General features: G+C 42.4%; 1 protein-coding gene across 1 annotated transcript; it reads right to left on the bottom strand.

The window, feature by feature from the left end:
• Positions 1-460: 460 nt before the first annotated feature.
• zdhhc5a (zinc finger DHHC-type palmitoyltransferase 5a) lies at positions 461-23,286 on the bottom strand. The gene is made up of 12 exons (XM_058640756.1): positions 22,865-23,286; positions 17,535-19,257; positions 12,749-12,870; positions 12,461-12,618; positions 11,061-11,233; positions 9,736-9,838; positions 8,855-8,946; positions 8,168-8,294; positions 6,730-6,838; positions 6,393-6,502; positions 3,640-4,766; positions 461-1,239 (listed from the first exon to the last, which is right to left on the bottom strand). The coding sequence occupies exons 2-12, from the start codon at positions 17,696-17,698 to the stop codon at positions 981-983; spliced, it is 2,544 nt and encodes an 847-aa protein (XP_058496739.1). The 5' UTR covers positions 17,699-19,257; positions 22,865-23,286; the 3' UTR covers positions 461-980.
• Between the last annotated feature and the right edge of the window lie 369 nt (positions 23,287-23,655).

The raw sequence follows: 23,655 nt of genomic DNA on the forward strand, positions 1-23,655 counted from the left end.
TCGCCACATTTTAGGTTGCATTTCCATTACAAAAACAGTACCTACTCTACGGGGGCGGAGTCATCACTGCACGGCTGCATGAAACTGTGGGGACTTTGTTTTACAAGCGACACAGTTCTTCCTCCATGAGCGGAGCACAGACTCCGTCTGACACACAGCGGCAGGGTTTGTGATGCTGTCACTAGATACACCAGACTCCTCTGTTAAATACTGAGATTTTACACGTTTCTGGTAATTGTTGGAGATTAACCCATGTTTTTTAGGATTGTTAAGTCTTTTTAACTGATAAACAGTTCAGCATTGTTTGGCTTGATTCTTGTGTTGGACGTCTTCTCCTGTGACGACGCTCTGACCAATCAGTGGCCGGCAGTCTGGCAAAGTCATGCATAGTAGCATGGTATCGCCTCAGCTCGATTGGAACCTTGTCAAAGCAGGTACTAAAAAAAGTACCTGGTACCAGGTACTATGCTAGTGGAAAAGCAACTTAACCGTGCCGAGGCGAGGCGGTGGAAACACGCCATTAGATGCCATAGTTCCTAGAAAACAAGATACTTCAGATCATTGGTCTGATTGGTTGTAGGTCGATCCAATTGCATACAGAGGTGTTTCCATCTACGTCCATTGGTCACGCCTCTTGGAAGTGGGAAGGCAAGTTCACCCTTAGCATAAGCCAGACCAGGCCAGGCCAGGTTTTCCTTTTTGCCAAAGCATTGTGACAGAAACGCGGTTGTTTGGATTGTATTTGAGTTTGAATGCATCGATTACTTCAGTGCTCCCAGGTTTTGGTTGCATTTTTAAATGCTACATGTGAACGCCCCCCCACCTGAGGACGGTTCCACTCTTTCCTCCCGGTGTCTCTCTCTTCTTTTATTGTACAGTGAACCCCCCTCCCCCCCCCCCGGTGAAAGACAAGAGACAGACCAAAGTACGTCCACTTGGTTTCATTGGTCCTCGCGGTGCGAGCCGGCACCGGCAGCCGCTCACACAGAAATCTCATAGGTGGTGCCTCCGACGCCAGTCACCTTCTTCACTCCGCCCCCACCGCCGCCCTGGGGCTTGTGGGCGGGGCTCTGCGTCAATGCTGAGCTGGGATAGGCAACCGCAGGCCGAGTGGACATGCTAAGTGGGTGAGAGGGAGAGGAAGGGGCGGAGCAAGAGGAGGGGGAGGATGGGGAGGATGGGGAGAAGGGCTGGCCGCCGTTGGTCCGACTCAGAGGTTTCATCTGGATCAGCTCATCCCTGAAAACAAAGACAGAAGGATCAGTGAAGACAACGAGCGAGTTCAAGAGTTTGAGACGTCCACTTCTCACATTTGCATCTAAACCGAAAAATCTACGGCGTCACGAGATTATTCTCACAATCTTGGTTCTTCTGTCCTTAAAATGTCAGAAACCTCAAAATAAGTTTCCTGCCGACCGGGAAGGTGCAAATCTGGACGCCAACTTCAGCGTCGTTACAGACGGACTTTCACTTAAATATCTCGTTTATTTTTACGCGCTTTTATTGCGACGTGCTAAATACTGTTCTCTTAAATAGAAACGAGGGAAAGTTCATCAGTGAACTCTGGATTTTTCCCCGAACTTGGAAGCAACTTCACGTACCCAAGTTAAGTCTAAGATGGCGGTCCCTGTACAAACCACAGCCAGTTTTACCGCTAACAGCACTTCTGTCGTCTTTGTTTCAAAGTAAATCAGTCGTACGCAAAGAGTTTGACTTTATCCGTAGAAATGCTACTACGCTAACAATGGCTAGTTTGCGTATCCCGCGCTCTGGAACACAGTGAACTCAAAGGTGACATTACTTTGGATGTCTGCTATGGCTCGTGAAAAGCACCAGAGGGCAGTATAACAGTCAGATTCATTCAGTTTGGCAGCGGTGCTCAAGTTTGAAGCCGAGTCCCATGACGTCCCTACTTCCTGCGTTTGGTTCACTTAAAGCAGACCGAGACCTACGGTTTTAGGTGGACCACAGTGGTGCGCATCGTTGTCTGGTCCCCAAACAAAGCGGACTTTCCGAGCAAACGAAAAAAGGGCACCCTAACATCGTATTAACAACATATTATTCTGCACTTTAACAAATAATGAGTGTTTAACAGATGTGACACTCACAGTTCCACAGACGATGGAGAAGCAGCAGTGAAACAGTCGGACTGCTGTCATGCAAAAGTCTGATCTGACACAACTATACAATGGATGCCAGTGTTCGATCACTCACACACGAGTCTTCATGCATTTCTGCTCCACAAAGCACAACATAGAGTGGTAAAGTACTATGTTCAGCTCCCATTATTCACACCTGCATCTGTATCTGTTCAATGACAAATAAGATGTGAACAGTAGAACTTTAAAATCTGTCTATCTTACATTTATGACTGTCCGTCTGTGGACATGTTCTTAAGCTATTGTAGACTAAAGCTGACAGGTTTGACGAGTCCTCTGTTAGAGATATAAGAGGTAACATTTCTGCATTAAAATAAAAATTTTTTTTTAAAAATGCTATATTAAAATACATTAAGGTAACTGACCTTAAATATACTTTTAAATGCTCTAAATTATCTTCTGTAGTTAATAAAATGCTAGAATTCTTTAGTGTGACGCCGCCTGGCTATTTCACAATAAAAGCCTTGGAAAACCGAATGGATTCAGCAAACAAACACTAAAGTGCTTTTACTTTTAAAGTGTTTGGGACACATGCAGCAGGTAAAGCTGTTCATTGTGAGGCACTTCCAGGAAAAAAGAGGATCAGTCACTTAATGCTGAAGCTCACTTCCAGAGAGACAGAGAGAGAGAGAGAGACCCCTCTAGTGGCAGACATGATATACTGTGCTTTTCAGTGGCTAAAACCATGTGATCTCGGCACAGGGGTCAGGGTTCAGTGCTCACAGCACAGTCGGTGGTCACTGTGTGTCACTCCCTCATACAGAGACACTTCAAAAACCCTCGACTATCCCTTTAACTTCACTTTTGTTTGCCATGTGTGTGATGGACACAGGAACATCTGTACAACATGATCACAGTAGAGCTGAAACGATGAATCGATTAAACTATTAACTATTTTGATAATCTGTTTGAAGCTTTTTTCATGATTAAAACAAGTTTTCTGATTGTTTAAGCTTCTTAAATGTGAAGTTTTTCTTCATCTCTTTGCTCTGGATAACAAAGAAATCATTAAAAGTCAATCATTTTGGTTTGTGGACAAAACAAGACATTTGAAAACATCATCATTTCCACGTTTGACGAACACCGATCAACATTTAAGGTTTTCTGATATTTTATGGACCAACCGATTAACCGAGAAATTAATCGACAGATTAATCGATTCTGAAAATAATCGTTAGTTGCAGCTCTAGATCACAGGCAGTGAACTGATGGAGGTGATGATGCAACTACGTGTAAGGAAGACGAGAACAAACAGGCTGACGGTATTACAGTGAGGAAGTTCACAGATGAACCGAGACGAGCAAAGGAGAAAGAAGAAGGAGGGACTCACGGGAAACCTGGAACGAGGAGGAGGAGGAGGAGGAAGAGAGAAGGGAAGAGGAGGAGCAGTCAATCAGGTTTTCAGGTCAGGGCGGGTGATTTTTGTTTCAGGGTTAGCAGCAAACCAATCGTCCTGACAAAAGTCGAAACTCATACTCACTTGGGCGCTTGTATTCCTCCTCCTCCCATCCCTCCACTTCCTCCTCCTCCCACCCCCGCCGCGTTCGCTCCGGCTGACGCAGAAGCCTTTCTGACCAGCCGGTATTGCATTTCGGCGGCGGCGGCGCTCGAGTACGAGAGCGACTTGCCCAGAGGCGGCGCGTGTGGGGAGCGTGGAGGAGGGTGGGTGGTGGTGGCCGTGGAGGAGCCGAGGGGGACGTCGGTGGAGCGGGTGCGGTAGGGGTAGGCGTGGTGGGGCGGCGCGTGGGGCGGGGCGTAGCGGGGAGGGTGGGAGGTGTTGGAGGAAGATGAGGAGTGGTGGTGGTGATGGGAGTGGTGGTGGTGGTGGTGGGAGTGGTGGTGGTGGTGGTGTAGGGGAGGCGGGGCTGTGGAGGAGGCGGGGGTTGAGGTCTGGTTGGCGGACAGAGGGCGCGTGCCCAGTTGGAGGTCCCGCTCTGGAGGAGGTGGTGGGGAGGAGGACGAGCGGTGGAGGAAGGGGTGATGGTGGTGGTGGTGGTGATGGGAGGTGCGGTGGTGGTGATGGGGCGACTGCGACGCCTGGGTGAGCGTGTCGGCGTCTCGCTGCTGCGACGACATGTACGAGGTGCCGTAGCCGCCCGCCGCTGGTGTGTGGGGTCTCCCGGAGGAAACCTCAGGGGCTAATGAACCTGCCGACACCCCCTTGTCAAAATCATCACCAGCCAGCAGGTTGTCATACGACAGGCTCCCGTTTCGAGACGCCTTGTGAGGAGGGGGAGTCTGATTGGCTAAGCTCTTGAAGCTGGCCGAGGTCGTCGCCTCAGAGATGTGGGCGGTGCCCGCCGAGGTGTGCGTGGAGCTGGAAGATCGCGACGCCATCCCCGACAGGGCGGTGTGGTCGGAGAAGGAGGGGTACGAGCGTCCGCCCAGGGTGTAGCCGGGCATGCCCCCTCCTCCTCCTCCTCCTCCTCCCCCCACCCCTCTGCCTCCCTCCCTCCTCTCCCCACCTCCTCCCCCTCTGTCCGTTGATGTGTCCCGTCGGTCCAGGCTGGGCTGCGAGCGGAACCCAGGCTGCTGGCTGGCCTGGAGGAGGGAGGAGGTGGAGGAGGAGGAGTCCCTGGTGCTGCCAACGCTCTCTCCTCGACTTAACTGGAGGGATGAAGGGGAAGGAGGAAGGAAGAGTAAGTGAGAGAAGAGGGAGGAGGAAGGAGAGAGGAGAAACAACGAGAAGCTCAGCAAAAAGAGCAGAGACCTGCGTGGACTCACTGTGGAGTAATTAGTGAAAAACGAATATAAAGCCTCAGCTTTGTAGTGTGTTTTCTTTCTTGCACATATGTATTAGTCTTTATTTCCTTACCTCATTTCTACTTCCTACTTGTCTGTGATTGTTGGCTGTAACGCTGCAAATTTATCCAACTATCTTTAGTTTGGGGGAAAAATTAAAACTATTTTCATAACTTCTGATATTATTCAGAAAGTTGGTGACGTGTAATTTGTTTGTGTCCTGATGCGTTTCCATCATCAACAGTTGTAGCTCTACGCAGTTTGGTATCAGTCAAAAAAAACACCAGTACCATCACTGATGGAGAAGCAAAAACAAACAAGTTGTGCTAGAACTGAATAATGGAAAAGCTCCATATATGAGAACAGGTCAGGTGACATACGCCAAAAATGCATAATTATGGTCAAATATTGGTTTTAATCTTGGTCACAAGGGAGGACTTCTAAAAACTCTTCTAAAATCAGAGGAGAAGACAAAGGAGACTACAGACTACTGGACTGACAGCTGGGGGAAAAACATGGATCAGACGTGGGTCTAAATACTGAGTTACAACCTCAGCATCTACAGCAGCTGAGATCCTCTTCAAGAACCTTTTTTTTCATCTTCTTTTAATTAAACAAAACGTTTTTGGGCCCATTTTTTTTCTTTCCTTCCTGATCAGGTATCACAGGTATTCATATTCATTTTACTTTTGACTGATTTATTCTATGTGTGCGCCAACCTTTACATTCCTTTAACAGTTCACTCACCAGTATGTAGAAACTCTGTAACTGAACTGATATTTTTTTTAATTATCAAATTTACTGTTTTCTGTACAAAAAGCCAGAAAAAAAAAAAAAAAAAGAGTAAAGCACATTATTATTATGCTCGATTAATTTCGGGCTCAAATTTGTGTGTGAAAAGGTGAATTCTGGTTGTTTTTTTGCCAAATAAATAACAATAAAATGTTTAGTTTTAAACAAAGATTGTTTTTATGACTAATGGTTAATTGGTTAAGAACTGTATATTATTTTTCTTAATTCTTATCTAAACAGTTTTTCTGTTGGTTTTCTGTTCATATTTATCTTTACTTCACACTGAATTCCTGAATGTGATTGGTGGTATTGTGTCTGTTTTATACCTAATGTTAAGTAAACTGGCTCCGACTGTGAAGGAAAGAAAACTAAACCAGTATTTCACCCACGTCTATATCAAACAGGAAGGGACCGGAAACTAAGTTAGATGTGGTGATAAAAAGGGAGGAGGGGAGGGAAAAAAGAAGCTTTCAGAGCAATCACTTACTGATACTGATCGACAGAAACCCACTGAGAAATCAAACCAAGACGACCCAAAGCAAATCAGAGGAAAAAAGAAACAAATGGGAAATGCATTATAGACTGAAATGGAAGAGATAAAAGAAAAACAGACGCAGGGATGAAAGAAAAGCTTTCATGTTTACATCAGTGATAGGAGTCCTGAGTGTGTGTGTGTGTGTGTGTGTGTGTGTGTGTTACCTGGTTGGCGTAAGCATGTGTGAGCGCGGTGTGGTTCTTGCCGGGACTGTAGGTCGGCCTGTATTTGTACATGGTGGGAGTGGGAGGGGCTTTGTTCAGCAGACTGCACTCTGTAGGAAAGGTGAGAGGACACAAGGTTTAGTTTAGTACAACAGGAAGCAATAGACGAATCCGACGAGCCGTTTGTGTGTTTCGCCATCTAGCGGCGCCGGAGGATCAATAACTCCTGTGGCTGTGATGGAAAACAGCTGATTAGTGTAAAAGTCATTTTGGACTTCGGTGCAAAATGACGACTTTATTCTCCAACGATAACTGGGTGGTATAAATCAGGCTTTACCCTCTGTGTTTCCTCTGGTGATTCCAGGGTAACGGAGCTCAGGTTTAGGAGGCGGCGGCGGCTCAGCGTCACATGACTGACTCTCCATCATCTCCAGACTGGACCTGGACTGTGAGGGTGGCAGAGATCACAGGGACAAGAATGAGAGAGAATAAATGTACACAGTGATATTCACTTTTCAAGTCAGTATGTAGAAGCTCTTTAACCGAAATGATATTTTTTAAATACAAAAAAATATATAATTATTTCAAAATATAGCTATTTACTAAACCATGTGTTGTGGTTGAATGTTATGTTTGATTCATTTGTGATTTCACAGAGAAGAAGCGATAAAAAGGTGAACTCAGTTTGCTATTCGTCAAATAAATAAATAATACTTTTTCTGCGTTTTAAGCACGTTTTTTGAAAGACTTCTTATTTGTGTTTTCTCGTTTCTACAACAGGTGGTTTGGTAAATGTGCTGAGAACTGTGTACACGACTTTAACGTAAAACAGTAACACACTGTTTAAGTGACTTAAATGTGAACATTTTCTGCTTTCTTTGCTCCATTTGACAAAGAAACCTGATTCATTTTAGTTTGTGGACAAAAACAAGACATTTGAGAAGAGGTCAACACATCTGACATGGACGATTACAGTCCTGACCTTTATATGAATATATTGTAACGTTATAACAGGTGACTGTGGAGACTCATAAATATGTCAGTGTTTCCAAAATTCACTAATTGCTAGGGCTGCAGCGATGACTCATTGACTGATTCATTCAATCAATTACTAATTTAATTGTCAACTATTTTGAGTGTTTTTTTGAATAATTAAAATATGCTTTTGATTTTTCAGCATCTGAAATACAAATATTTTCTGCTCCATTTGACAAAGAAACCCGATTCATTTTAGTTTGTGGAGAGAAATTTGAGATCATCATCATTTGCAGGTTTCTTTAACACGGACCAACATTTTTCAACATTTTACGGACCAAGTGATTACTTATCGGGACTAATCGGGAAAGTAATCAGCCCTAATAAAGATAAGATATATTGATATATATTGCCCAGCCGTGTGTCAGAGCTGCTGGAGTGAATGACCCACAGCAGCATTGTGTTTTTCACTGGTTTAAAAAAAACATATATTAAAAGCATATTATGTTCAAATGACCTTGGAATCCTGACTCATTTGATACTGACTGATGTATAAGCTGTGTTTACTGATGTGACCTTACTGGATTTCTTCCTGTTAAATGTCAGGCTGCGTTCACTTGCTGCCATATGGACGTGTGTGTGTGTGTGTGTGTGTACATATATGCAAAGGTAGCCAGTACGGATTTGAATGAGAACAACGGCCTTACGTAACACCTGTTTACCATCAGCATGAGGCGTTTCTGTGTGTGTATGTAAAAACATGAGTGTACACCGAGGAGCTCCTGTCCTGCTGTTCTTACCCGGTGCAGCTCCCCCTGGATCCCGTTGTCCAGGATCTTTGCCGCCAGCTGGGCGTCGGTCAGCTGAGGCCGCAGGAACGGAGGCTGCACGCACACGCTCTGCACACACTTCTTCCTGCCCAGGTACCTACAGAGACATACACAAGGTGAATTTGACACAACATAAATAATACATACAGGTTATACATTGTGCCTGTGCTACAATAAGCTGTGGTTTTCCCACGGTATGTCTCACACACAGAAAAACACTATGTGTTTTAAACACAACAAATGGAGCAGTGTATCTACCGACCGAAGGAACGGGAGCACGTTGGGCTCGCAAGGAAGCCTTCCATGATGTAGTAATTTAATTGGTGGTGCTTAGGCGGAGCTTCATCTTTTACTGGGGAGTCAGCTCCGACACCAGAGATGTAACGCAACCGTTGGGGCGCTGTGCCAATCTCAGCTGACATAGGGCGATAGGCGGGGTCAAAACCTGGACAGGTCGCCAGTCCATCACAGGGACACAAACAGAGAAAAACAACAGTCCACTCTCACACCTACAGTGTCCTAAATCCCCAAATTTGCATGTTTTTGGACTGTGGGAGGAAACCGGAGAAAACCCACACACGCATGGAGAGAACATGCAAACTCCAGAGACCAGAGACATAGTTAAATAAGAAAGAAGAAAACGTTCAGAAAAAGCACCTGGGAGCCTGTGAGCTGCAGAGGACATGGGAGACATTGTTCACACAGCCATTGGTGAAAGGGTTAACTCCTCCTCTGAATTTCCCCGTTACCTGCAGATGAAAAAAAACAATAGAAAATAAACATAAATAAATAAATGCTCCATGAACAAACAGTGAGTTTGACACTAACCCTGGTCACAGACATACTAGACTGTGTACGTCATATCTTATTATTCAAGATATTTCTCAGCTGCAACCTGCTTCAAGGTGAGGAACGTGAAGTACTTTGTGAAGTTACATTATGATTATGAAAGACATCTTTTTGTCACATCAGCATCAGGACTTTGAAAAGATTGTGAAAGAAACAATCACACCGAGTTGGCAGAAATCATCGGATGAAAAGGCTGCTGGTGGTCAACCGCTGGTTACATCTGCGCTCTGTTGCCATTTAATAACAAAATCAACCTTTTTCTTGTAAAATCAAACATCCTTTTTTTTCCCCTCTACACTTTAGCATCAATCTGATAAAATTAACTAATAGTAAAAATAGCTCAACTTCAGCAACCAGTGATTGAACCATGTGAATGGTCTGTGTCTATATTTCATGTCCACACTGCAGTGCAACTGTAAACTGTATTTTCAATAAAATAATGTAAACAATATCTAAAGACTTTTTAGTGACGTTTTAGTGACTAGGTTTCTTGCCAATCAACCAATTCCAAATTATTTAAAAAAGAAAATTTAAAATACCAGCTCCAATAATCTACATTAGTCTACCTCTAACCCTGGATTAGATAATTTACCTGGACATTCATTAGAGAACCTGCCCAGCTTCAATGTTTTAAGACACATTTTAACAGCAGGACTTTCAGGGACCTCACTCATCACTGCGTTTCTTACCTGTTCATTCGTCGTCCTGCCTCTGGCCACGAGCACAATGTGGAAACCAGTGAGGCCAGCGACGGGGATGAAGAACAGGCCTGCGACGCACATCACAGCCAGACTGAGAGCACACAGGTCAAGGAATACGAGTTTGGCCTCAGAATCAGAAATAATCTGTGTCCATAGTAACACAACTGAAGACATAAATCACATGACAGGAAGCAGATTTTCTCCTCTTCAGTTGTTTGAACTCCATTTTTTGCCCCAGCTAAACTTTCCTCTTGTAAAGCACTTAAGCTTAACTTTAATCCCTGACAACATCAGTGATGGGAGTAACAGCGTTAGAAATAATTAATCTAATTAATTACGGTTTCAATCATGATAACGCTGTTACTGTCACCGCCAAAAAATGTGGCGCGTTACTTTTTTCATCAGACCGACTACATCTCTAAACCGAGAGGCAAAGTTTTCTTCCTCATGAGACAACAGCATACGTGATGATTGGCTGAGGTAGAGTCAAATTTCAGGGAGAGGTGGGGGGTTGCTGTTGACACACAAACGAATGCAAGCGTAGTCGCACACACATCGACACAAGTGAGCAAACGATCATCAACAGGTTGAATGTTGAGTCGGTTAATCCTAAAGCAGCCTTCTTGACCTGGAAGTATAGCCGTGTCGGTGTCAAGCAATTCAGACCGGATGAAACATCTTTCAAAGTCACACGCTTCCACGGAATGAGCGGCCATTAGCGCCGAAGGAGATGAAGACGGTGCCGCGCAATCAAAACAACTGAGGGTGGAATTGTTTGTCTCAGACCGAGCTTAACAAAAAACAAACTGATAACCAGGTCTGTCAGACTCACTTCGTCCCACAGCAACATGAAACTAGTTTAGATTTGTAAACTGTTTCTGTTAGTAGTTTATTGCATTAAGTGTCCATTTCATTAGAATATTCAGATTTATCATAAATAATTGAACATGCACATGAATTTTAAGTTCTGTTAAAGATCTTTCCGCATTTAAAATGTACTTGAAAGTAATGCAAGAGTTACTTTCCCTAGTAACTGCTTATTTTTATAATTTGTAACTCAGTAACTAATTCAGTTACTTTTTGGGAGAAGTAACTAACTAATTACTCTTTTTAAAGTAACACTTCCAACACTGCACACCCACAAGGATTTGTGTTATGAGACCAACCAACACTAAAAGGTAAATCATGGCAAGTTTCTGTCAAATCCAGACTAAACCACAGACGGAGGTGGTGTTAATGTAGCAGTAGTAATCTCAGTAATCGTGTGACAGCACCAGCAATTATAAAAAAAGTTCAATATCCATGAAGGATACGTGACGATGGCGTGCAGGCGGTCGATGTTCTGCCGATGGTAGAGGATGAAGAGGAGGCCAAAGCCAAACACGGCCATGATGTGAGCCGTCAGTGAGAGCAGGAAGAGGAAGAAGTAACGGTAGTTCCTCCTGCCAATGCAGTTGTTCACCCACGGACAGTGGTGGTCAAAGTCCTGCGAGATTAAAGTGAGAAGACACAGAGGACTAAAACTGTTAAATCCTGATAAGAAATTTATTTCAGTGAATTCATTTACCTCCGGCTTTTATGGAAAAAGGATTAGGGGCCATATATAAAAAATGTATTGGAACACAATTAGTAAACACAATTAGTAAATATATATATATATATATATATATATATATATATATATATATATATATATATATATATATATATATATATATATATATATATATATATATATATATATATGTGTATAAAAAAAGGTCTGAATTCTGAGGAAGAATTTGGGGAATTTGGGAAAAAATAAAATAAAAAAAAAAGTCACAATTTTGAGATTCAATTCTGACTTTGTTGTCAGAGTTCACGTGTGAATTAAAACACAAATTAATAAATGAAATAAGAAAGCCAGAATTATGAGAACAAACTTCTGACTTCAATCCCTGAATTCCGAGGAAAAAAAGTCAGAATTTCGGGTTTAATCTCAGAATCTTTTGAGATTAAAGTGAGAATTCTGGGGAAAAAAGAAGAGACAGAATCCTGAAGAAAAAACATTCTGTCTTTAATCTAAGAATCCAGTTTCAAATTTGTTGATTAGGGCCATGTGTAAAATTATTTTTTGAAACAAATGTCTGACTTTGTTGTCAAAGTTTACGTGTGAATTAAAAAACAAACAAAAAAAGAACTAAATAAAAGAAGAAAGCCATAATTATAAGAACAGAAGTCAAAATACCGACTTTAATCCCAGAATTCTGGGTTTTTCATTTTCATTTTCATAGAATAATTTTCTTATGTGACCCTAAGAAAAAAATTCAGAATTCTGAGTTTCATCTTTGAATCTTGAGATTAAAGTGAGAATTCTAAGAAAAAAAGTTCTGTCCTTAATTTAAGAATCCAGTTTCAAATTTGTGGATTGGGGCCATGTGTGAAATTTCTTTGGAAACCAGATTCTGGGGTTTTTATTTTAAGTATTTTTCTTTTTCCAAAACAATTTTCTTATGTGACCCCAAGAAACGTGAGATTTAAGTCAGAATTCTGTGAATTCTATTACGTTATGTGATTCACATGTGGTCCTCCCCGTCCACATAGTCAAGTTTGCATATTATTCAGGATTGAGTATCTTTAACAAACGTATTCTACGTAAACAGAGTGTAAACAGAGTGTAAACAGAGTGTAAACAGAGTGTAAACAGAGTGTAAATGCGTGAGTGTGAACTCACCTCGACACAGTTGTCACAGACGGAGCAGTGAGAGCAGCGCGGCGGCCTGTAGAAGCGACACGTCGAACACCACTTCATCCGGACCTGAATCCCTCGGATCTCCACCGTCTTGTAGAGGGGAGCGCGGAAATCGTCCTCTTTGTCCTCGTCCTCCTCGGCTGCAGACACGGAGACAGGTGTGTAATTATGGCCGGGTATTGCTTGGGTAGTTTTTTGCGCCACAATCCTGATAATGTCCAATATCGTGTTTTGACCACAAACCAAATTTAGAAAATGAAATGCCCTCACCTCTTGGGAAGATACCAGGATCCATGAATGTGGCCATACAGAAGTTGGCCAGAACAAACAGGAAGATGACTCCATTGTAGATCGGCACGGCGACGGAGAAACGTTCCGACAGCCACGGACATCTGGAAAACAACAGAAAAACAGTGAAACCCCTGAATACAAGCTGCTGGACGGGGATGTTCTCTTGAACGCTTATGAGTTGAGGCAGAAAATTTGGACAGAACAAGATATTTGAGGTTTGGGGGAAAAAAAAAGCTGCAGCCATAATCTGTATCCATTTGCCTCACGCCTGCTCACACTGATGCTTAAATAAATGGTAATTAAGGGTCTTACAAAAGAAACCCAACAATCAGGCAGTAAACAAAGATGTCAGACCCTTAATTAACAAACTAGTGACTTATAAAGCAGTTGTTTTGGGTGTAAGTGAATCATTAGAATCAGTGGATTAAAAAGATTTGTTGACAGAATTGTTCAGTATTTCCTGCATGAGTGGAGCACAGAACGGGTTGTTATGAACAATCAGACAACTTGTTTTCAATCATAAAATAAAAAAATTAAATAAAAAACACTCAAACAAATCGAACATTTAATTTAGTCATCGATAAAATATTGATTTATCGTCGAAGCTCTAAAGTACAACAGTCAAATATGAAAAGACTGAATGGCAGCCTCTGTGAGTATCTGCTTGTGTTTATTATGAGGACAAAAGAACAAAAAAAAAAAAAAAAAAAAAAAAAAAAAAAAAAACACTTTTGACGTCTTTTTTTTTTTATTATTTAAAACTTCGGTTTGTTCCACGTTAAATGAGTAAAGTTCAGTGATTTCACCACCAGGTTCATCGCAGTCTCACAGATTATAAAGGAAAAGAACAAATTATCTCCACATGGATTATGATCATGACACCAGACACGGATTAAAACAAACAAACAAACAAACAAACAAACAAACAAACAAACAAACAAACAAACATTACATTACATGTCATTTAGCAGACGCTTTTATCCAAAGCGACTTACAATAAGTGCATTTCAACATTTGGGTACAAACAAACAAACAAACAAACAAACAAACATTAGGCTTTACAAAAAAAGTATCTTTGATAAAAACAAGGTCTCTTGTATGACACGTCCTCAAAGTGTCTCAGAGGACAGACATCGATGGTGGACGAGTGTGTCGATGGACTGAGTGCTGGCAGTGAGTGGTAGTTGAGGAGAAACTGGTTGTGGTCGTGTGTGAGTGAGAGCTGCTTCAGTTCAGCTTCTCTCTTCTTCAGCTCAGTGAGCTCCTGCTGAAGCTTCTCCTGAAGATCTTTGACTTGACTCACTTCAGTTTCCAGCTTGGATCTGATCGGCTGCTTCACTTCAGAGCTTCTTTTCCGCAGGACACCCATCATCTCAGTGAAGGTCTTCTCAATGTCCTTCACAGCTTTATCAGCAGAGAGAGCGAGAGCCTCCACCTCCTGTTGAAGCACCTTCACGTCGCTGTCCATGTCCTGGACTCTCTGCTGGATTTCTTCTCGACTCAGATCGAGCTCTCTCTGCTTCTGCGTCCTCTCTGTTGCAGCTGAGACCGTGTCGTGGTCTTTATGTTCGTACACAGAGCAGAGATTACAGATACACTGCTGATCAGTGCGGCAGAACATCTTCATTACCTTATCATGAAGAGAGCAGATGTTCTCCTGGGGGTTCTTGGACGGCTCCACCAGCTTGTGTTTCTTTAATGGAGGTGATTGATGACGAGGCTGGAGATCCTCCAGTAAGAGGCCAAACAAACCAGACAGGACTTGAGAGCTTTCAGTTTCCTCCCTGAGCAGAAATCACAGGCCACATCTTCAGCTTCAGCAGAGCAGTGATCAGCAGGAGCAGACCGGAGTCCAGTCTTCTTCAGCTCCTCCACTAAATCTGCTAACATGGAGGTTTTCTTCAGGTCAGGCCTCGGTGTGAAGGTCTTTCTAGACCTAGGGCAGCCGTAGATCATCTTCTCATCCTCTGAGTCCCAGTGGCTTTTAATACAGTTCATACAGTAGCTGTGCCACAGAGAAGAGTCATCGGATCCTTCAGAAGATCCAAACAGATGGAACAGAAAACAGATTCACACTGCAGCTGAACTTCTCCCTGAGCCATTTCCTCGTTTCTGACGTAATTGAACTAAGGTCCAAACTCTCACTCTTGTCGTCTTGTCTACTTGAGAACTGGTCACCACATCAAAGTTAATCTGGTTGTGTTTGAGATCGGCTTAAAGAGGTGGTGTTTACGGGTTTAACTTCATTCCAGGTAGAGGAGCGGTTCGATGTGTTCAGGGTTTGTTGTCGTTTCCATAGAGATAACATGAAAATGAGCCGACCTGTGTCGCTGTCCAGGTCATATCACGCAAATGTCATATTGAGATAAGGTATCCGTGTTGACTTTTCCTGGTGTTAATAAACATATGAAATACACCATTATAAATTACATATAAATATATATACTGTATATATTAAGTCACTTAAGACATTTTACCATATTCCTAGTCAATTTAACAATGAAATTGCCTATAATTTAACTTTAAAAAGCCAAAGAAATAAACCAGGTATTAACTGAAATGAAAAGGTAAGAAGTGTATTTTAAGATCATGTATAAATAGCATATTTTATTTTGGTGTGTATGTACAGTGCATCGTCACTCTCACTCAATTCCTAAATTGAAAGTTGAAAAGTTGGGACCACAAATTCTGCTATAATAAAGAAGTAAATAGCCCCAAAAACAAGCATTTTTCTGTGCACAGAGAAGCAGGTGATATATAAGATAAGATTTTTTTGGATTGGATTGGTATATTGGTCTAACAGTGTTAGACCAATATTTAGTATCGTATCAGCTCACCCCCTTTTTTTTGTTGAACGATTCTGTTGTGTCCGACATTGGTTTTCTGTTGATTATTGAAATCTACGTTTTTGTTGGACTTTCTGATGTATTTTCATGGATTTTCAGGTTTTTTCACCCGTTCCTTACTTTGTGTAGCTCCCAATTTATTTCGTCATAATAGTGTCTCGTCTACTTCTTATTTTACCTTGTAGTTTTTGTCCCCAACTTGTTCTTGGCCTTGTCCTCATGTAGGAGGTTTTCGTAAACCGGTTTTTAAAAATTAAATCATGTCTACACACGCTCCCCTCAAGTACTCAAAAAAACTAAGATTTGACAAAATCAACGGCAGCCAAGTCAACAAGTGGTGATATATGTGTAACTGTAAAGCCTTGTTGGCAAATCAGAAGAGAGAAGAACAAAATGTCTCTGCCTGTTCTGGTAAGCAAACAACAATCTTACACCATGGGAAAGAAGAAGAATCTTTTGTTTAGAGAGACAGTGAAGCTAATCCTCCACACCACACTGAAATAAAAAGAAAACTCTTACAACAGAGAAGCCATTACACAACTCTCCTCGTGTAAACAAACATGATGACGTCGCACACCGACTTTAAACCTCAGCTAGAATATAAACCAGCTCTAGTGGCTCTGAGGCTGCTACATGGACTCTTCTTCGTCATTTAGTAGTTAGCATGAACGGGAGTTTAAATTCATCTCTGTGCCTGCCATAATTTCTATATTTCGTCGCTTAAACACTTTTTGTAACTCATGCAGACAATAATGATGGCACAATGTACGATATTGTGATAAAAATAAGTCGACTGTGGTGAATTTCTATCATTGCGATATTCATTGCGTCATTATCATATGTATTTATTTTAGTTTTTTAAAATATATAGTGTCCCATTATTAATTCACTGGATTAAAAACAATTAAAAAGGGAATAAGAGATTGAGTGCAGGAACACAAACACTGTCGGGGAGAAAGAAACGGGATGATGAGCTTTTGTCAGGGTGACAGATGTTGGCCTATTTTCTCCGCGCTAATCTGAAGCACAGAGCTTGCACTGGCCACTGTAATAACCAACACAAACTCACAGATTAGATTTTCTCACATATACCAAAAAAAAAACAGACGGGTGTCATGTATGTGTGTGTGTGTGTGTGTGTAATCCCAACTTTCTCACATCACAGTGCTAACGTACATGTGGTTTCTCCCACACAATCCCTTCCCTCAGTAAGTGAGTGAGTGAGTGAGGTGTCGGCAAGATTAGCGATGACAGTCTTTAACATCGGTGACTCCGTCACATGCACTCGCGGGAGCTGAAGGCCGCATGGAGGCACTGAGGTCTGTAAAATAAATCTGACAACCGTTATTAATCACGTGTAAGAACAACTTCCAACACTGAACCAAACCACACTTTTCTGGATACAGTCCATTTAAAGATTATTTATATAACGCTTTTATCCTTTATTTATCCAGAAAGGTCCCACTGACTTCTTCCAGGGAGTCCGGGCCAAGATAACAGCATTGACAGTTACAGAGACGGGACATTATCCGATATAAAACTCACAACAGAATAGAAAAGAGAGTAAAAACGAGAGACATAATAAAGCCCAAAAGTATACAGGCCATACCAAGAAGATCCTTAATCTGAGGCTAAATGTAAAGCACATTTGAATGTGTTTAAAGAAGGCACATTTTGTTTTGCGGCTCATTCCCAAGACACAAAATATAGTTTTGGCTCAAGGGACTTTAATTAAAAACTCACTTTAACACATTCAACAGTCATTGTGATGCTTCAACGACCAGTTGCAGGGAGATTAGGGGCCATCTCCACTCCCCCTGCTGTCTGTTAGAACCATATGTGCTGCATTTGTTTGTGTGTGTTCATACAAGTCTAATGACAGAGGCGTGTGCGTGCATGTATTGGTGCACTTTACTTACGTAAAACAAAAGAAGAGCGTCGTGGAACCAACGAGGAAGAAAGTGGCTGCCGACACGGGGACGTAGCGGGACGGTCGCAGCGGTCTGTTGGCTGGGACCACGGCGTGGGGGAGGGGGGACGAGGATGGACCCCGCCCTCCACTCTTACTACTGCCACCCGGCATCACTTCCTGTGTATGGCGTGTTTGTCATTCAAGGGGTAAATGTTTCTTTAAGCGTGGGGAGTGGATTTGTAGTTTGGGAGTAGAAATAAAAGAAAAGCAGAACTGAAAAAAAAGCCTCTCATACGGGGGGAGTGGCTTGAGAGGGGTAATGGGTGACCACTTTTTTTAAGATTTTAAAGTCAATCCTGATCTGCAGTGTGTGTGTGCGCGCGATTAGAATAAGCTTCAGAGTCTCTTTGCTGTAAAAGCCTCGTTTCCCAGTCGTCCACAAAAACAGGTGGTAAAGGCAGGATGAACAAATAAGCCACAGATTATGAGGAGGAAACGAGTCGCAGGCACATGAACCAGACTACGTAAACGGTGCTCCACAACAAGTGTCCAACAATTACAAATAAAAACCAAGGCCCATCGTCTCAGGATCCTCAAAAAAAAAAAAACCAGCCCATCAAGTCTGCGTCTTGTACAGCAAGGCGAATAAAGGCTTTGTGGAAAATCATGATAAAAGTGCAATTAAAAAAATATGGCTGTTACTTAGATGAAACATTTGGAACCTTCTGTTTAAGCACATACATTTGGTTCTTCTGTGATTTGGTGCAATGAAAATACAGTCCAATCTTGAAGTACAGAACACTGGTCCAGGTTGATTTGTTTGCTCTTTCAATGGAAGTTGAGTGAGGTACCCGCGTTGCAGAGGTAAACCTGATTTGGTTGGAGACCGAAATGAAGATGATTACACAGCGTCCGTACGACTTCCTTCAGCTTAAAATAAAAGTGCAGATCGAGAACTAAGTTTTTAAGTTTCCACCATCTACAGTTGAGCAGTCTTGGTGGGAGCAAAAAAAAAAGAAAAAGAAAACGAAAAGCCCTCACACTTCCTGTTACAGCGGGAGACGGTCAGCTTTGAGTCCAGGATTGGGCAGTCTGTACGCGGGCCAGTGGAGTAGCCTGGTTTTCCTGTGTCGGGGCATCCCTAAACCCCGCTGGTGGCTCCTTTAAACCACCTCACCTGCCAGGTGAACTGGGTATGTACGCGAGAGCGGGAGGTGACAGTCGGGTTCTTGCCAAAAAACGTGAAGAACATCCATCAGTATCCATGTGAATTGAAATGCAGAGGAAGAGTTAAAATGACCAGTGTTGATCCAGAGTGGTCAGCTAATCATGGATCAACCAGCAAAGGCAACATAGAACAACTCTGTTCCCTGCATTGGTTTCCCTGTTTGACTCAGACGGTGAACAACCATGCCTGTCAGTTATGTAACCGTCAGCCTTCTTCCTTGTTGCCAGGAACTCCTTCCCCGGCAGAAGACGCTGAGGCTTGATTAACTGTAATCCCTTGGATGCGACAGCCGTCCTGGAGCAATTGCCCAAAAACGACCACAATAAAAACTGACGTTGTTGCGTCAACGTCAAGCCATCTCTAGCTTGAGGCTTTCCAGGTGTGAGGTATGCCTCTTCAATAAAATGGAGGCCTTTTCGTGACGTTGATTGCCGATTGGGAGCGAGGATGACACAACAAGGTGGCAGTGGTGTGAATCACCTGGTGGATCAGGATGCAGCACCTAAAGAAGGAGAGAGGATTGGTTAGAGAGTGCAAAACATCATCGACTTTACTCAAGCAAGTCCAGCCGCCTACAGCTTCCCACAGAAGATGAGCATGACCTGGACGTCTGAGAAGCTTCACAGACATGTTCCTTCTAGGATCACACAGACACACACACACACACACACACACACACACACACACACACACACACACACACACACACACACACACACACACACACACACACACACACACACACACACACACACACACACACACACACACACACACACACACACACACACACACACACACACACACACACACACACACACACGTCATACGAGGTTGAACACTCATATTTCTGCCTCTTCCCTATTTCCAAAAATACATCAACACGCCGCTTTTCAGATGTTTTGGTGTCGTGACTATCCGCTCGTGAGATTATGGTTTAGCTAATAACACGATATCATGGTCTTGTTTTTCTGATGGGCCAAGGACAAATATTCAAAATGAAAATTGCATTATGGCCTACTGCAATTTTCAAATCACAAGAGATGCAATATTTTTTAAAGCCAAAATATAATTGTAGATGAATTACTGTCTTGATCTATATACCTCTAATTCTACAGACTGAAGAGGGCATATTTGTTTCTCACAGATCTGCGGACATATCAAGGAGTAAAATAACTAGCGACTCGGAAAATTGTGTCCGCTGATTCAGAACTCCAAGTTCTCACCGACACCATGAAAGTGGCAATGTCACACCTTTTTTTTCCTATTGCGTCCATTGTCTGACTCTTGATTAGACTCATTTTTGTTGGCGGTCGTTTCCGGCGTCTATCTTTCCAACGTATGCAGAGCTGTTGTGGTGGAACAGCCAGCAGGGTCAATTACGATGATTACTATGTACGTCCCCAAGCAAACTACAGCGTGCAAAACCTTGTGTACACACGGCGATCCTCTGCAGGTAACTCTTTAATGAGACGCTGCGTGTCACCATTAACTTTGAGCACGTTTGTTCAACAGGACCAATTTAGTCCTACTAAGCCCTCTGTGCTCCGCTAATTTATCACAAGCATTTCCGGCTCTGAAGCTGAATCAGGCTGTTTGCATGGACACTTTACACTTGGTCATTGTATAGACTCAGGATTTCAAGCGTTCAATTAATAAGAAAGAGTGCACCTGTTAAAGCCAGTCGTGATGGATGAACCTGTCTGCCAACAGTCGGATCAATTACTGCTTGAAACCGAGTCAAACTATTCAAAAAGGTTTCCCCTCCCCACTTGTTAATACAGTTAAATGAGAACATATAGTTTCCTACTACAGAGGACGCCAGTGGGCTGCATGAAAGTGCATTTATGTCTTTTGAGTCAATGTTGTGTTGGATGCAACAAAAATAAGGACAAATTAAAACCACTAAAGTTTGTCAGCTAAATATGAAGAACCAGCCATGCTAACACAAAACCAACATGTTGACAGTGGGTTCTCCCACACACTACATCCATTGACTGCTGCTGCTTTATTATGAGCGCTGCAGTCGCAATTTCACATTTCAAGTTGAGGTGGTCGGTTACTCAGGGATTAAAACGGGGGTCAGGGTTAGACGCATTTACAGCCTTATCTGAAACAGCTAATATCATTTTTAATTGGTAAAAGAATAATTTCCACAAAATGTTTGGTCAATTAATTAAAACTTCACTTAATGTAACGAAAATATAAAAACACCAAAATTCATCTGTTTGGGGGGACAAAAACCCTATGACACATATCTGGCTCCTGACCCAGTCTTTGGGATTCAGTCACTTCTTTGCCACACCATCACAGCAATGTGGACAAAATCTTGAGGAATGTTTCCAGGACAACGCTGAATCCATGTCATGAAGAATAATGGGGCCGCTCATATGTAACACATTATTTTAAGTTAATAATTAGTATTCATGTGAGAGGAACATTTGTGACACGCCTGTTTTTCCTATGCACATCATCTGCATCACACTGATTAATATATATATATATATATCTCAACTTTTTCCCTCAAATACAGAAAGCACTTGGGATTATTGTAGTAGTAAGTAGGTCGAACTGCTCAATGTCCCCCCCAAAACACACACACACACACACACACACACACACACACAGTGAGGGAAATACTGTGCTGACAATGCAGTGTCTTTGTTTTAAGTCTGTTGTGAGTTGAATGCATTTAATTAATTTGTGAGGCTGCAGCAACTTCAATCATTTCAGCAGCTTCCAGGTTTTTGGTTGCTTAGTAACGACAGACTTGACAGAAGCGACAGAAACCCTCTCAAAGCGCCTTGGTAAAAAACATGTCTGTTTCTTTTTTGCATGTTTTCTGCATAAGAACACGAGAGGTTTGAACATGAAAATCCCAGCGGCTCAAAACAGCCCGGAAATTGACAACCATTTCACATTCAAGGTAAGGCTGCAACAATTGATCACATCACTGATTACTAATTTAATCCTCGACTATTTTGATAATGTATTCAAGTTTTTTTTTTAAGAATTAAAACAAGCTCTCAGAGTATTCACCTTCTGAATATGTGAATATTTCCTGATTCTCTTTCTGCTATAAAACACAGAAATCATTCGAACTGGTTAATTTTGGTTTGTTGAGCTCATCATCATTTCAAGGTCTGTTTAACATTCTCTGACATGCAAGTGCTTCCACGCGACTTAGGCATATTTGTATTAATGAGCAGTTAAACAGGTGTAGTTAAGAAAGTGGCAGGTAAAGTCCCTCATAATAATTATTATTGAGAGTATTTTCAGTGTTTGGCATTATGCCAATTGGCAGTACCAGATTTATTCATTTTACAGACCATAATGTTAATTTCAACATAAAATGCCATGGCCTAGAGGTGGGCAGCAAGTTAAAAATAAATTGAAAAACAATGCAAAAAGCAGCTTAACAGGTGTTCCTAATAAAGTGGCAGGCAGGTATAGTCTATTATTATGTTATCATTATTATTATTATTATTATTATTATTATTATTATTGGGAGTATATTCAGTGTTTGGCATTATGGCAGCTGTTCAATGTTCATTTGAGCATATAACTACCACGGCCTAGAGGTGGGCAGCGAGTTAAAGAATGTCGGAAAAGAATGCAAAAACAAGCAGCTGAGCAGGTGTGCCTAATAAAATGGCCGGTGAGTGTGGAAACCTGGGTGGGGACGAACGTTTACAGACCTGAGACAATTATGCTGCAATTTAAATGCATGCGGCTAATTAACACTATAGCACAGTGTCGATGAGGCTTTTAACCAGAGTCCGTGATAATAATTAACTGTAACAAAAATGACGGTGATGATGATGAGATGAAAGTGCAATGGGTGGAGATAAGAGACACCGTTACTGAGTCACAGCCGCACAGATCGTGACAATTTTTTAGCTTTAACGCGGTGAAGTCACCGCACATAAATAATAAACGAGGCATAAAAATGGTGGCTTTTGACGGAAGAAAGTGTCACATTATTACTGTGTGAGCTTTATTTAAAGGAATTCCTGTTTGTTTGTTTTTTTTGCGTTAGCTAGCAATTACGCTGCTACTACAGGTTAGCCCGTGGCTAGCAGCAGCGGGGCTAACAGTCCGTGTCTCACCTGCAGAGGGGTTTTTACAGCCGCCCGGCGTCCGAACTCCTGTGAACAGGGGGGGGTGTGCCCAGCCTTATTAGTCCACCTAATTCCTACTCGTACTAGAATCCGCGCAGACACGTCCACACGAGAAACTCATTGAGCGCTGTGAGCGGCAGAGATGTGCGGCTCCTGCTCCCCGGTGGTTAGCCTGAGCTGCCTGCTTGACTGCCGTCCCATCAGCAGGCTCAATGGTTGCTTAGCCACAGGCTAGCTGTTAGCAAGTGACGGCAGCTGTAAGTTGTTTCCGCTGCAGAAGAAAACCAAGTGAACAATAATAATATTGATGATATGATCCAGGGATAATTCAGTGGTCCTGTCATCAGACCACGGTGTCGCTGGCCTACAGATGGAGAGGGGCCGACATGTTGGTCACTACTACTCAAACTGACGCCAGGGCTTTTAACAGCAGCGAGCGTCGCAAATATAAAACGCAGCGATTGGACGACAGGCAAGTCAATCACAGAGGCAGCGTGCTCTCATTGGTTGTTGTAAACGACATGGGCGTGGTATCACGGTTCCTCCTGTCATTTAATCTCCCTCAGTGTGTGTGTGTGGGGGGATACCGTTAAACGATTGTGTTTAAAGGGAAGGTTCAGGATTTTTTTTTGAAGAGTGTTTATATGAGTTTCTGACACATTATCAACATTGAATTTGTTGACTGAGCTTGCGACACACAGACACTCATTCTCACTTATAACATAGCAGCCAACAGGAACACAATTTACATTGAGACCATTGTTGGCAAGACTAGTTAA

Source organism: Solea solea, chromosome 10 (genome assembly GCF_958295425.1).
Source record: "Solea solea chromosome 10, fSolSol10.1, whole genome shotgun sequence".
NCBI lineage: Eukaryota > Metazoa > Chordata > Actinopteri > Pleuronectiformes > Soleidae > Solea > Solea solea.

Excerpts from the sequence above, each read along its gene's own strand:
- zdhhc5a (XM_058640756.1), bottom strand. The coding sequence starts at position 17,698 with ATGCCGGGTGGCAGTAGTAAGAGTGGAGGGCGGGGTCCATCCTCGTCC. Across the intron at positions 8,295-8,854 it reads TGCAGCTCACAGGCTCCCAG|GTACCTGGGCAGGAAGAAGT; the intron begins GTGCTTTTTCTG and ends ATGTCTCTGTAG. Across the intron at positions 6,503-6,729 it reads CACCAGAGGAAACACAGAGG|AGTGCAGTCTGCTGAACAAA; the intron begins GTAAAGCCTGAT and ends CCTTTCCTACAG.